The sequence below is a fragment of the Bombus affinis genome, chromosome 14, assembly GCF_024516045.1.
Source record: "Bombus affinis isolate iyBomAffi1 chromosome 14, iyBomAffi1.2, whole genome shotgun sequence".
Taxonomy (NCBI): Eukaryota; Metazoa; Arthropoda; class Insecta; order Hymenoptera; family Apidae; genus Bombus; species Bombus affinis.
Genome location: NC_066357.1, coordinates 6,277,964 through 6,291,611, shown reverse-complemented (window position 1 = coordinate 6,291,611; position 13,648 = coordinate 6,277,964). Strand labels below are relative to the sequence as shown.

General features: G+C 27.9%; 4 protein-coding genes across 10 annotated transcripts; 2 read left to right on the top strand and 2 right to left on the bottom strand.

The window, feature by feature from the left end:
• Positions 1–681: 681 nt before the first annotated feature.
• On the bottom strand, positions 682–3,804 carry LOC126923827 (DDB1- and CUL4-associated factor 7). Its single transcript, XM_050737713.1, has 4 exons — positions 3,588–3,804; positions 3,078–3,352; positions 2,436–2,988; positions 682–2,340 (listed from the first exon to the last, which is right to left on the bottom strand). The coding sequence occupies exons 2-4, from the start codon at positions 3,328–3,330 to the stop codon at positions 2,106–2,108; spliced, it is 1,041 nt and encodes a 346-aa protein (XP_050593670.1). The 5' UTR covers positions 3,331–3,352; positions 3,588–3,804; the 3' UTR covers positions 682–2,105.
• Positions 3,805–4,460: 656 nt separating this feature from the next.
• LOC126923825 (ribonucleoside-diphosphate reductase subunit M2) lies at positions 4,461–8,912 on the top strand. Of its 3 annotated transcripts, XM_050737709.1 has the most exons (8): positions 4,461–4,905; positions 4,988–5,155; positions 6,217–6,276; positions 6,356–6,544; positions 6,616–6,851; positions 6,944–7,172; positions 7,368–7,586; positions 7,667–8,912. In XM_050737709.1, the coding sequence occupies exons 2-8, from the start codon at positions 5,087–5,089 to the stop codon at positions 7,817–7,819; spliced, it is 1,155 nt and encodes a 384-aa protein (XP_050593666.1). In that variant the 5' UTR covers positions 4,461–4,905; positions 4,988–5,086; the 3' UTR covers positions 7,820–8,912. The 3 variants fall into 3 exon arrangements, with proteins under 3 accessions (XP_050593666.1, XP_050593667.1, XP_050593668.1); XM_050737710.1 differs by lacking the exons at positions 4,461–4,905; positions 4,988–5,155 and adding an exon at positions 5,482–5,617; XM_050737711.1 differs by lacking the exons at positions 4,461–4,905; positions 4,988–5,155 and adding an exon at positions 5,915–6,103.
• On the bottom strand, positions 6,871–9,684 carry LOC126923844 (acireductone dioxygenase). 2 transcript variants are annotated; one of them, XM_050737740.1, is made up of 4 exons: positions 9,543–9,684; positions 9,190–9,309; positions 8,912–9,104; positions 6,871–7,109 (listed from the first exon to the last, which is right to left on the bottom strand). In XM_050737740.1, exons 1-4 carry the CDS (start codon positions 9,663–9,665, stop codon positions 7,099–7,101), a joined length of 447 nt encoding a protein of 148 aa, XP_050593697.1. In that variant the 5' UTR covers positions 9,666–9,684; the 3' UTR covers positions 6,871–7,098. The 2 variants fall into 2 exon arrangements, with proteins under 2 accessions (XP_050593697.1, XP_050593696.1); XM_050737739.1 differs by lacking the exon at positions 6,871–7,109 and adding an exon at positions 8,650–8,856 and having other exon boundaries at positions 8,925–9,104.
• On the top strand, positions 7,667–13,062 carry LOC126923795 (uncharacterized). 4 transcript variants are annotated; one of them, XM_050737618.1, is made up of 2 exons: positions 7,667–7,718; positions 10,103–13,062. In XM_050737618.1, the coding sequence occupies exon 2, from the start codon at positions 10,192–10,194 to the stop codon at positions 13,036–13,038; it is 2,847 nt and encodes a 948-aa protein (XP_050593575.1). In that variant the 5' UTR covers positions 7,667–7,718; positions 10,103–10,191; the 3' UTR covers positions 13,039–13,062. The 4 variants fall into 4 exon arrangements, with proteins under 4 accessions (XP_050593575.1, XP_050593573.1, XP_050593574.1 ...); XM_050737616.1 differs by lacking the exon at positions 7,667–7,718 and adding an exon at positions 9,450–9,598; XM_050737617.1 differs by lacking the exon at positions 7,667–7,718 and adding an exon at positions 9,651–9,793.
• Positions 13,063–13,648: the final 586 nt, after the last annotated feature.

Sequence of the window (13,648 nt, the reverse complement as noted above, 5' to 3'; positions counted from 1 at the left end):
TAGAATTCTCTACATATTCAAAAGGATTGAAAATACTGAACTTGATCTATATCCCTGTAGAACGAGCGTTCAGTAATTTAGGCATTACAGTAAAATGAAAAATTTATACTTTCTAGAATTCTCCAAAAAGAACATGATCTACTAATTTACTATTAACGCGATGCATTAATTATAATAAAAATGTAACGATACACGAATGACGATAAACGTAACTCTTTTACGTTTAACCGTCAGATAATTACTGTTTTGTCGTTGATCACCTAATCTCTTATTTGTTCCTCTTTTTCTCCGGAAGAGAAATGCAATGTGCGTGTTTGTGGTTCGTACGTGTGCCTCCGGTTAAAATTCAAGAGAATCACTTGTCTAAGGAATGAATGAATCATGGAACTAGTGAAAAAAACAAAATATACACTTTACAGTGAGATAAAGTACATGTCATTAGCCCTTATTTTTTACTTATATATACATATATATGAAATTTAATGGAATATTCCTAGCGAGAACAAAATAAAATAGGTCTTGCCAAAGTTTAATGTAAATTATTGATAGGGATAATATCTTTAAAATTTATTCGACGTAGCTATATGTATAAATATGCCTTTTAACTATTGACGTTAAATTGAGAAAAAGGAAAGAAACGCAAGATCATTGACTATGTTAAATAAATAGATAGTGAAAGGCTTGCTCTGCATCAGAGTTACTGATATTTATTGAAATAGCGATAGCATTATAATAGTTTAATCCTATATCTGTGTAAAGTTATCGGATATTTAATGGAAAACGAACGGGAGATTATCGTGAAAAATTAATGTATTAATTGACTAATATTTTATCTCGCACACACATTTCATTATTGTAAATAATGCATCTCGCTCATTATGTAGTTGTAAATTATAAAACACTTGAGTACCAATATAAATCGTACTTTTCTAAAACATAAATTGTACTAATTATGAATCCTATCAGGTTATTCGGAATAGAGATAGTGTGATCCTTAATTAACGCCTCTGTTATTAATTATGTTAGAAACTATCGAATTAAATTAATAACATATAAAAAGACTTATCTTCGATCAGAATTTTGATCGATAATTTCATAAGTAAATATTTTATTACTAATACTAATATCACGAGCGCTACTGCTATAACTTTTTTCATTTTAATAAAAGAACTCGAAAATTTTCTTTCTTTTATTAAAGTACGAATATGCATTGCATTTTATGTTAATAATTTTTGCATACATTTTCCAACAATACATATTATGAATGTAGTGAAAAGGTGTATGAAAAATTGATAGTTACATATCCTAATTATATAATCTTTTTCTACAAAATCAAGTAAATATATAAGTATAAACATATATACAATTGTATAATGTAATGGATATATTTTATTTTGTTGCATTTCATGTAAAATGATTATTCAAACGTTTCTTGAGTATTCTAGGATTACTGTAAGAAACAGACTGATTCGTTATTCCTGGAACCTCATCATGTACATATCACCACAAAATAAGATACATCGATTAATTCATTATACATTAATATAAATATACACGTGGTTCATCATTATTTATATATCGTACCCAGTTTTATGCTACTACTTAACTTTTACTTATTCAATGAGCTTTTTTAAATTTGTATGATTGTAGTCGGTCGCATGACAATTATTCGACAAACCTGAGGATCCCAAATCTTAGATAAGTAAAATATCAGTGACACAATGATAAACCATTGCATTAAATTAACATGTATACATACTGGATATTTTCAAACCGCTTAAGGCTTATTTATTCCAATAATTAAAATTGATAGTATTAATGGAATCATTCCAAATTGATTCTTTAAAAAAGTTTAAAATTTATACAGACTTTGATTAAAAGATACGCGCTAATCGTTTCAGATATTTCCAATATCTTAAAAAATATCTAGTATTTATACACGTCTATTTTACAGGTACAAAAAGAAGTATAAAAAAATCTTATGGCATAGGCGAAATTCTGTACAAATACTAAGGTCAAACGCATTTAATAAATTTAAGTAGATAATTTGCAAGAAAAATTTTGCTACACGCAGAGTGGCATAAACCTAATAAAAAATACTTTTTTTACACCCTGAGAATTTCCGCCGCTTTGTTATAACAAATTGCAATCCAGTCAGGTTGTGTGGCGCCCCATTGAATTTGATTCACTTCTCCTTCGGCAGCGGTGTAGGCAAGAATCGGATCCTCGATGGCTCGTGGCATTTGTTGTATGTCCCAAATTAATGCCTGATGATCATCTCCCGCCGTACAAATGTGGCAAGACGAATGTGGTGCCCAAGCAATACCATTAACGCTTGCTCTAAAAAGGAATATTAAAATTAAGATTTAATATGAAATGTATAAAACATGAGATCCAAATAAATATAACTAATACAATAAATACATGTTACATACCTATGATTATTAAGTCTTGCAACTGGTGTACATGGCACGCGGACGTCTAAAATAATTACTTCACACGCGTCCATTGCAACTGTTGCAAGATAATTAGGGTCCTGCTTATTCCATGCAAGTCTCAAAAGCGGTGTATGTTGCGGGTCTTCATATATTATCGTTGAATGTTCCAAATGTCGTAAATCAAACATTCTCACAGAACCATCTGCACCAACAGATGCAAACATGTCACGACCACCACCAGCGCGGCTAAATGCTATGTCATATACTTCTTTATCATGAGCAATTAACTGTGTCTTAACGTGGCCAGTGACCATATTAACTCTACCCAAAACTTGACCAGTTTCCAATCCCCAAATAGTACATGTTGTATCTATACTAGAAGTACCAATTAAATTTGGATCTACTTCATTCCAGTCAAAAGATGTAAGAGGGGCACAAAAATCTGAATTTTTATTATTATTTAAAACACATTCTAAACGAGTTTCTGGTTCAGCTGCTCTCCAAACTCTTAGATAGTCTCCAGATGTAGCTAAAAGATCTGGAAACAAACCTATGAACATAATAAAATATGCAAATGAAGATAAAAATAAGAATAATATTAATATGTAATTAAGATTTATTTCAATAATGTAATAATACCTTTACTATCAGGTATCCACATAATTTTTGTAGTTGGATATGGATGATCAAATGTACTTTTGGCACTAAATTCAGAAGTCTCTTCATCCAATGAAACTATTTGTACTTTATTGTTATATTCTTCCACAAAACTACCAAGAGCCAAACGAAATCGCTTATCAGGTCTTACTGACCAATTAATACTGTACAAAGGCCATGGTGCCTCATATTTATAGATTTCTTTTCTTTTTGGCGGTACACTATGTAACGCCATATTTTCCTCCTACGTTTTTCACCTAAAATAATTCATATTAAACGTACATCAAACAATATAAATATATATATATATATATATATATAATTTTTAAATGAATATTTTTATGTGAATTGCGATATAATAAAAGGAATGAAATTATTTATATTTTCTAGCAAAACAGTATTTATAATATAATAATAGTGCTTATATGTATTCTATTATGATATAATCTCATAATATATAAACAAACAGATTACTTAGATTACGACACTAACCTCAAAATCTGAAGTGTTCAGAACGCAATCGCTTTTTAATGCAATTTATATGCAAATTCAGAAAATTTATTCTTTCGTAGTAAACATATTTTCACAAAGAATATTTAATGCTAAAAATATTAGCGAAAGGAAGCCGATATTTAAATTACAATATTTCATAAAGATATAGACTTAACCAAATCTTTTATGATAAGATAAAATGGCGCTCTTTTAAATTTGACATTTTATTGTTATCATAATTTAATAATAATTAACAATAGCATTCGATCAATTCCAGTGGCTAAAATATATTTTTCAAAAATATGCGAGGTAATATCAACATAATCTTAAACAAATTTGTAATTGTTATATTAAAATGTATCTTTATTTTTAATTTCCCATTTGCATGAATTTTATAAACTTACGTATTAAAAATTACAAATCCATTCATAGATACAGAATACATTTTTAATATCAATAAATATGTACGTATCTAAATATTGAATAAAATTGTGTTTTATGTTGATATTTTATACTGCTGCGTATGCGTCTTGATCTATTACAGATATAATTGTGAATCTATCTTAATATTTCTAATGTGAAGTTTAAATATTACATAGTTCCAATATTTTAAAATTTGTGCCCTTTTAATTAAATCTAATATCATACATATTTATCCTATATATACATATATTTATTTGTATTCCATTTATTTCACATTATTTGTCCTATCTACCAGGTAAAGCTACATTTAGTGGAGTGAAAGAACAAGAAGAGTGGCGATAAGAACGAAATGTAGAAATACATGCAATTATGACGTGTATACATGCATAAAACGCTTCGCAAACTGTTTTCATATAATACAATATTATATAACAGTGCTTCGCTCTCATTGTCACTCTTATCATTTATTGCAGGTCCAATGTAAATGGACTCTAATATTCATATAATCTTTTAGTCATTCGTTATTAAGCATGAAGTGGCAAAATAAAATAATTTGGAGTTCGAGACGTATCATTAAGACAAATAAAATAATGATCGAAGATAATAATTAGCTAGGAAACGATGGCCGTATGCTTTGAATCTCTTTGAATGACAGCATAACTTCTGGTATTAGACCTTTCATTGAAGATTATGCCTTATATTGATAATAATGCTTCTTTCCCATACATATTAAGAAACACGCGGGAAAAGCCAATATCAACATATTATAATTTTCACTCTTATTATCATTGTAGAATGCAGGATAACTATTTTTAAATATTTTCAAACAAATATCATTCATAAATACGTGCTTTTTACGATATTGTAGATGTGAACGCGTTTTTGGCGGCAACAGGTAATTATTCGATTGGTTGCCAGTAATTTGGCGCGAAGCAGAAGGAAATTATGGGTGAAGTATACTTCTGGAATACTTACAGTTTACTCTGAGCATTTGGTTGGTTTTCGTGGAGTGCTGACAAATTTTTGAAACTTGTATTCTTTATTCGCTTTTTCTGTAGGATTTGTTGAATTTTACAATGCCACTTCAAATTTCAACAAAGGAAAATATTCGTAAACATCTTGAAAAGGTTTCTTTGAAAGATAACGTAAGTTTATTTATGTATTTTGTAATTCTAATTTATCCGAAATCTTACATTCTAGATTGATTATTGCTTAGTTTTCTTTCTCAGTATAATTATTACTAAAGAATTTTTATCTAAGTTAATTACCAAAATTGTTATCAAGAAGAGGTTTTATTTCCTTTTTTTGGTTCCAGTTTTATTAGTACTTATATTTATTAATTATAATAAAAAATGTAAATTATATTATACTATTTATAAATATTCTACGTATATTGAGAAACTAATTTGGCATAAAAGATAGCTATGTCGATTTGTTAGATATAAGTTATTAATTTTATAGTGAATTGTTTTTATAACGAATTTACATTTCGTACAAACGAATTGTACATTTTATTAGATAATGAAAATCAAAACTTATAATGTTAAATTGCATGGTATATTAACGTATTAAATTATTTTTGTTAGTTCCACATGTCTAACACACATGTAAGATATACCTCTACTGTATTTTTCCATAAAAAAATTGTGATTTGTTATATTCAGCTTGTTATAAACAGAAAAACATAATTCTGTTAAATATAATCGACTGAAAAAACCAAAAAAATACTGTTAATAATTAAATATTTATATTATAATTTGTGTTATGTTGTATAAAATTTTTCATATTTATAATAAAGTATAATGTATGAATATTAGTATATTAGTATACATAATAAAAAGGTGGAATGTTGTGATATTTTGTGGATTACTTAATGTTTATAGTATTCTGATTAATGTTTTGTTTAGTAAAAAATGAATTCATATATAGGTTATCATAGCTTTTCTTGAATTGTGTAAATACTATTAAATGTAATAATGTAGTACAATAATATTTGTCATTTCATGATTTTTTGTGTATTTCTGTTCTTCAAAGTTATTGAAAAGTTATTGAAGAAATTCTTTATATCTCCTGTAACATATTAAATCTAATAGGTATATGACAAACAAACTATTTTTACTTATAACTCTTATTAATTATTTGATAATGTGACTGTTAATTTAATTAAATATCTTCTGTGTATTAACTTTTATATTTTTGTTTTTAGACTTCTCCAAAGAAATTATGTATTTCTCCAATTATTTCACAAGAGAATGGTATCAAAAATGTAATACATAATTGTTTTGCATTTATATGATTAAGATGATTAATTATAAGATTTTTATAATATTTTGATGTATTTTCAGGGAAGTAAAGCCAAAGATGTAAAAATGACAATTTTAAAAGAAAATGGATTCAATCCAGAATTAGAACCATTACTGAAAGAGAATCCACGTAGATTTGTTGTTTTTCCTATCCAATGGCCTGACATTTGGCAAATGTATAAAAAAGCTGAAGCATCATTTTGGACTGTCGAGGAAGTGGATCTTTCTAAAGTATAATTCTTCAAATAGTTGGACTTAAAAAGCAACATATAAGTTAATAATTATATTATATATCTTCACAGGATATATTTGACTGGAATCATTTAAATAATGATGAGAAACATTTCATATCTCATGTCTTAGCATTCTTTGCGGCTTCTGATGGAATTGTTAATGAGAACCTCGTCGAACGATTTAGTCAAGAAGTACAAGTAACCGAGGCACGTTGTTTCTATGGTTTTCAAGTCGCCATAGAAAATGTGCACTCAGAAATGTACTCTATGTTGATTGATACATATATCACAGATACCAAAGAAAGGTAAATAATAAAGTATCTCTTTTTCAATTATTGAATGTTATTGTACAACTTTTATTAAAAAACTGCTATTCATTGATATTGTTTGTTCATAGAGACTTTCTGTTCAATGCGATTGAAAATTTACCATGCGTTGCGAAAAAAGCTAATTGGGCGTTAAATTGGATCAATCATGAGAGTGCTACATTTCCTGAACGTGTGGTTGCATTTGCTGCAGTGGAAGGTATTTTCTTTAGCGGTAGTTTTGCTGCTATTTTCTGGCTGAAAAAAAGAGGTTTAATGCCAGGACTTACATTTAGTAATGAGCTTATTTCTAGAGATGAGGTTAGTATACAATTGTTTTAATACATAGTAAAAGAATCAGTGATATGCAGAACTAGAAAGAAGACGAGCGAAAAGAATGCGCGTCCAGTTGATTATATAATTCTATCAGTCTTCTTTCCAACTTTGCATAATATATATGTGGAATGAGTACAAAGGTTCAGTACTGCATAAAATCAACTAGTTTGCTTAATTTAGGGATTACATTGTGATTTCGCATGTTTAATGTTCAAACATATTGTACAAAAACCGTCTTGCGATCGAGTCACATCAATTATTAAAGATGCCGTCAAAATTGAACAAGAATTTTTAACGGACGCTTTACCTGTTCAAATGATAGGAATGAACTGTACACTTATGTGTCAATATATCGAATTTGTTGCTGATAGATTACTTACAGAATTAGGCTGTGAAAAGGTTTGTAAAAGTATTATAATTTTAATGGTAATATTGACCAAATTAATATGTATATTAATTTTAAATATTTTTATTTTCAGATTTATATGTCCGAAAATCCATTTGATTTTATGGAGCACATCTCTTTAGAAGGTAAGACGAACTTTTTCGAAAAGAAAGTAGGAGAGTATCAAAAATGGGGAGTAATGCAAGATAAAGTCGAAAGCAATTTTACAGTTAATGCTGAATTTTAATTTACTAAGTGACAGTAATAGGAAAATTGACTATCTCTTTTTTTTTCTTTTAAACAATAACGAGTTCGATTTGATTGTTTTTTATTTATGTATGAAGCAAGAATGTTATATATGCTTTACTTATCTACATAGATGGAAAATAATTTTCATTATTTTTTTTCTTTTCTCATTGATTAAGACTACATTGTATATTACTAGAACCAAGATTGATAATTGTATTTATTTTTTACTACAATTTTTATATTTTGACAATGATATTTAAAATCCAATAACAACTGGATCTACTTCATTTATCACATTTCTTATGAAGTTATGATGAAATGTATTATACATTTATTGCGACATTTGTTTTGAGCCTTGTTATATATTATATTCAATCATAGAAATAATTTTGCTTTAAAACGAGTCATATATTGGCAATCAAAAGCTTATTATTTCATAAAACAACATGCAAATGAAATTTGTATAGGAATATAAAAGTTTAAATGGACAACAAGAATATTTAACAATTGAGACAAAACTATTCAGTATTTATATAAGTTTGTGTGTATGTATATAATGTAAAAAATATAATAATCTTTATTACAAGCAACAGGAATAGGTAATTATCGTGAATATGAGATTACTATGCAATTATATATATATATATGGAAAGTGTATATCTTTAATAACAATTGATAAATTTTATAAAATTTATACATTCATTTTATAAAAATTGGATGTTTTAGTGATACAACAATCTTAGAGAAAAGTATTTTTCATGATAGGTAGGAATGTGAACATGAATTGTATGATTGTATGCTATCTAAATCTATGTAAATTTTACACAATTAGAATTTGTATATATGTCTGTATTATCTATTCCTACAAAAAATGTATTTCCATAAAGTTCATAACGAACATTAAAGTGACTTTATTTGAAAACCATTGTTTAAACGATTTAGGTAATTTTTACGGCATTCCATGCCGTCAGCTGGTCTATTGTATGGCAACCAAACAGGTTCGCCCACGAAATAACGTTTTGCTTTGATGTAATTCTGGAAAACCATAATGATGTAATTTTTAATAAAACTTAAAAGTGTACTTACTTACACTTAATACTTACATTAATATCCAAGGTAAACCTATGATATATTCCACTTGGAATAATTATCAAATCTCCAGCTTTAACTTCAATACGTATCCATTGGTCATTCTTGTCTCTAACATCAAAATATCCTGTTCCATCCAAAACTAATCTTATTTCTTCATCAGTATGGAGATGTTCGGTGAAGAAATTTTTTAACTAAAAATTTAAGAAATAATTTGTATTACTTTATTTTGAAAAATTATCATGGAAATTTATCGAAAGAAATAAAAATTTTACTTACTTTTTCCTCGTAATTCGGGAGACATTCCTTAGAACATTCTATTTCATCTTCGTATGTATAACCACGTTCTGTTTTTAATACCGTCAACGTATTATCATTTTGATAGTTTTTGTAATCAATCTACATCAACATCAAGTTAAATATATAAATAAAATATGAAAGATAGAACATTAATACAACGTAATTTTTTCAATAACGTATGAAGGTCAAATTTGAAGATAATTTCTTTTTTACATAATTTTTATTCAATGCGCACGAGCATAAAACGAAAGTAATACGATTACAAAATCACAATCGAGCGACAGATGTCAATAACGAAAAAATTTTACTGAAGTATACAAATGTGACCTAACCTTAAAATATTCAACACCTGTTTTCTTGAACAAATCCTCAAGAGAAATATATTCAGGTAGTTGTTTATGGTGTTCTAACCGTTGATCGGCATCGCTGTTATCCATGTACCACGCACGAACCATTTTTCTTCTGTGAACAAATCTGATTAACTCAGTTGTAGCTTTTATAACTTGTTATTTGCTAATGTCGTAACCTTAATGATAAAATTATCTATTATAGATGTAATATACATTTTTCACTGGACTTTAAAGTAACGTATAAACTTATCTGAGCAACTGATATTGAAGCATAATTTTAAATTAAAAATTACATGCCTTTATTGTAATTATAATTAAATATAAAGGATGAATATATTGTCTTATTATTCTACAAACTTATGATAATGTTAATATTTTATGTATTTTTTATATATTTTTTATTTTTATGTTATGCAAGTCATTTTTTCTAATGCAGTTTGTATTATTTCATATATCATATTTATTTATGTATATTGAATTCATATTTACTAATGTCATTTTAGTAATTGATATATTTAATAGCAATTGTATTTAATTTTCAGAGGTCTTTATATAAAGATGTACATATGAATCTCTATTGATAAAGGAAAGGCTTTCATGAAACAATACAGTTCTAATTAATTATACTAAGATGGAATGGTCAGACACACTAAACGAATTTTACAAAAAGATTCAAATGTATCTAATGAAAATGAGTCAAGAATGTGGAGAATTGAAATTACTTACTTTATGCATTACAACTGAGAATAATAATCATATTGAACACATATGTAAATCAATGAACAATATATTTAAAACCTATAATATACCTATAGAGGAAAAGACTTCTATAAATAATGAAAGATGTATACAGTCATATAAATACTTATTATTAAATACTAATTTTGAGAATCAAGAACGTTTGGCAGAGGATCTTGTCAGTGGTCACTTGGTTGATATGTGTCCACCTTTATCTCCATATTTGCTTATACAAATATTATGGAGTCTTGAGTATGAGGAGGTTTTAATCGAATCTCTTTTATATATGCCACTTGATCTGTGTACAGAGGTGGTGAAAACAGTTACAAAATGTATAGACAGATTACCCTTTCAAAGATTAGTTAAAGCTATATATCAATTGATACTAATCATATACACTAAATTCTCTCAATTAAAGGAATGTAGTGTACAGTCCAAGAATGTCGAGGAAAGCGTACAAAATTTATTAATGAGTTTTGAAGAATTCTTACCATTGTTAACAAATCCAAAGTTACCTTATTTAATAGAAGCATCAGAGTTAAAGAAATGTGAACGACATGGTATCATGTTAAAGAAGCTAATTTGTACAATAAGAAAATGTTTGGAAAACAAAAGTAAGAAGATATTGATTTCTAGTGAACTTGAAAAATTGTATAACATTACATTTGGGAGAGAAGCACTTGTAAAGTGTGAAAGTACATTGATAGAAAATACTATATCGACATTAAATCAACAATTGGTGAACTTATTGCTGACTAAGATCAAAGAAGTTGATTGTAATATTTACTTAAGCTGGGCAGAGTTGGATGATCAAGAGAACAATATGATCTCTTTACAACGTTCCATTGGAATTGAATGTTATTACTTTATAGATTTTGTATCAAATAATAAGGAAATATCGGAGAACACACATTTGATAGAATGTTTACAGCAATTATCATGTAAATCAGATCCTAAACAATCGAGCTTTGCTTTAAGTCTATCAGAACTCTGTTGTGCCATACATAGTGGTAAAAAGGAGCTCATGAGAGAATTACTATGTAGGTACAAAGAATGGGACCGCACGGTGCTTGATTTCATTTATGACAATAGATCATTACTAGAAAAAAAAGACTGTTTAACACTGTTAGAATATCTTACTTTTGTTCTTACACAATCAACAGAGGAAGATTTAAAAGAATTCAGTTACACCTTAGTTATAAAAATATTATCGTGTCAAAGTGTAACAGATATTTACGAAATTATAACAATGTATTTAACGAAATATGATGGTAAAAGTTATTTAGAGTGTCCGCACACAGATGAAGCATTTCACGAGTTTATTATGCGAAACACAAATTTACAAACTTCCACGAATTTAAAAACGGTTTTACTGTTTCTTTTAAAAAATCCTAAAATGGTACTAATAGTACTTTTGAAAATTACTATTGGTCATTCTCATTATAGAAATATTATGATTTCTCCTAATGATTTACTTTTACTATCACCATTTATGCAAATAAGAGAAGGCAATAATCAAATATTATTGACAAGTGTGCTAAGAATTATTTGTATAGAAAATACAGAATGGAATGCTAAGAAATTCATGGACCTCGTGAATATCATGTTAGACAATTCTGTAATTAAAGTACATGACTTGATAAATAACGTTTATATACCATATTTAAGGCAAGATACCTTTAATGTATCAAACATAAATTCTGTTCTTACTAGTATTCGCAAACTGCAGGCGAAATGTACCAAAGATACGAATATTAAAGACTTGATAATAGCTCTTTCAAGAAGAATGTCGTTCCTTCGAAAAAATACAAGCATCTCCAAATATGTAAGCAATGAAATATTTATTCAGATAACAAGAATATTGCCATGTTTTTTAGAAAACAAACATTTTCCTGTTTCAATGAAAAAAGACATTATTGATGGGATTGATTCTGTCATCGAACCAATAGACAAGTTACATTTCGCTTCCCTTTGGTATTTTATACAAAAAGGCGTCAGTGTAATTTATATAATCGAAGATTATCAAAGACGTTGTTTTGCTGTATTGAACAGATTAAAGGAAGATCCAAAAACTTCAGAAAAATTGCGACATTATTTGTCTAATTTAAATTTATTACGAGAAGACTTTCTGCGCCATTTGATCATTCGTTCGACCGAAGAAGAATATCAGAGAATATGTTCTGAGCTTACTATAATTTATTGGTTCGTTTTTGGATGGAATGACGTAATCGATGCATACGATCATATTCTACGTGTGACGATAGAGGCGTGTTGTTTATCTCTAGAATATCCATCTATCGGTGGATACGATTTATTCACATTTTTACTTAGATCTTTCACGCGTTTCTGTAGAACTTTTGTATCGCTTGAAGGAATAGAAAATTATGAGCAAATATACCAAACGTTAATTAAAAATATCAAGCAACTCGATGGAAGCATAAGACATAGTCCTTATGCGGATCTATTCACTACCTGTATTACACATTTAAATGATCAGACAGAAAATTATTCTGCAAATTTTCTGCAAGATGTTTTAAACACTTTTCATCATTTTAGAGATCAGTGCTTTGAATATAATAAGTACAATGAATATAGTGAAGCAATATATAAAATACCTCATTCTCTAAAAGTTTCAAATTGTTATGTAACTTACGAAATAATTTCTGCTTGTATGAAAGTACCTGCAACAGAAGCTTATGAATGTATTAGGAGAATGAACGATCTATTTGTCCCGAAATAAATAAAAGTGGGAATGGATTATGAATATCGATTATTTGTTGAATTTAAACTATTTATATTTTAAGTTTACATTTATGTAATCTATTTCATTTTTTTTATTATTAAAAGATTTAAGTTGTCCTTTATCGATACCATCCTGAAACTTCACAAAATGCTAAAGCAGAAATTTAATATACTTCATGATATGCCACAATAGTTGCATTAGGTAAAATATATTGTATTTGTAATATTAAGATTAACACACAGGCTGTGGCAATAACTCTGATCATCCTGAGTATTTATTTCTAGAGATATGGAAAATTTTTGATTACAAAAGTTGTATGGTGTGAAGGGAGCCATAATATAGCAGTAATAATCTTTTTGTAAGTGAAGCGTTTTCAAAGATTTCAAGGTCACGTCCGTTCTTTTAAATTACTTTTTTATGCTTGGTAAAATATAGTATGTTTAGACGATCTCAACAACCCTTAATACAAAGTCGTTTAACAATAAATAAAAGACACAAATCAAAACAGCAACAAATATTACGTCATGATGAAGTGGTGAAAATTTTGAAATCATCAAATTGCCGAAGCCTGTTCATTTATCATTTCCAAATTGATTGAGCCTTTATT

What these genes read in the sequence shown, in the direction of transcription:
- LOC126923827 (XM_050737713.1), bottom strand. Translation starts at nt 3,330, where the DNA reads ATGGCGTTACATAGTGTACCGCCAAAAAGAAAAGAAATCTATAAATAT. An exon ending in GTGGATACCTGATAGTAAAG is followed by an intron (nt 2,989 to 3,077) that starts GTATTATTACAT and finishes TTATGTTCATAG; the next exon opens with GTTTGTTTCCAGATCTTTTA. An exon ending in GCAAGACTTAATAATCATAG is followed by an intron (nt 2,341 to 2,435) that starts GTATGTAACATG and finishes ATTCCTTTTTAG; the next exon opens with AGCAAGCGTTAATGGTATTG.
- LOC126923825 (XM_050737709.1), top strand. Translation starts at nt 5,087, where the DNA reads ATGCCACTTCAAATTTCAACAAAGGAAAATATTCGTAAACATCTTGAA. An exon ending in AAGAGAATGGTATCAAAAAT is followed by an intron (nt 6,277 to 6,355) that starts GTAATACATAAT and finishes ATGTATTTTCAG; the next exon opens with GGAAGTAAAGCCAAAGATGT. An exon ending in CAGAATTAGGCTGTGAAAAG is followed by an intron (nt 7,587 to 7,666) that starts GTTTGTAAAAGT and finishes TTTTATTTTCAG; the next exon opens with ATTTATATGTCCGAAAATCC.
- LOC126923844 (XM_050737739.1), bottom strand. Translation starts at nt 9,665, where the DNA reads ATGGTTCGTGCGTGGTACATGGATAACAGCGATGCCGATCAACGGTTA. An exon ending in CAGGTGTTGAATATTTTAAG is followed by an intron (nt 9,310 to 9,542) that starts GTTAGGTCACAT and finishes ATGTTGATGTAG; the next exon opens with ATTGATTACAAAAACTATCA. An exon ending in TCCCGAATTACGAGGAAAAA is followed by an intron (nt 9,105 to 9,189) that starts GTAAGTAAAATT and finishes TTAAATTTTTAG; the next exon opens with TTAAAAAATTTCTTCACCGA.
- LOC126923795 (XM_050737618.1), top strand. Translation starts at nt 10,192, where the DNA reads ATGGAATGGTCAGACACACTAAACGAATTTTACAAAAAGATTCAAATG.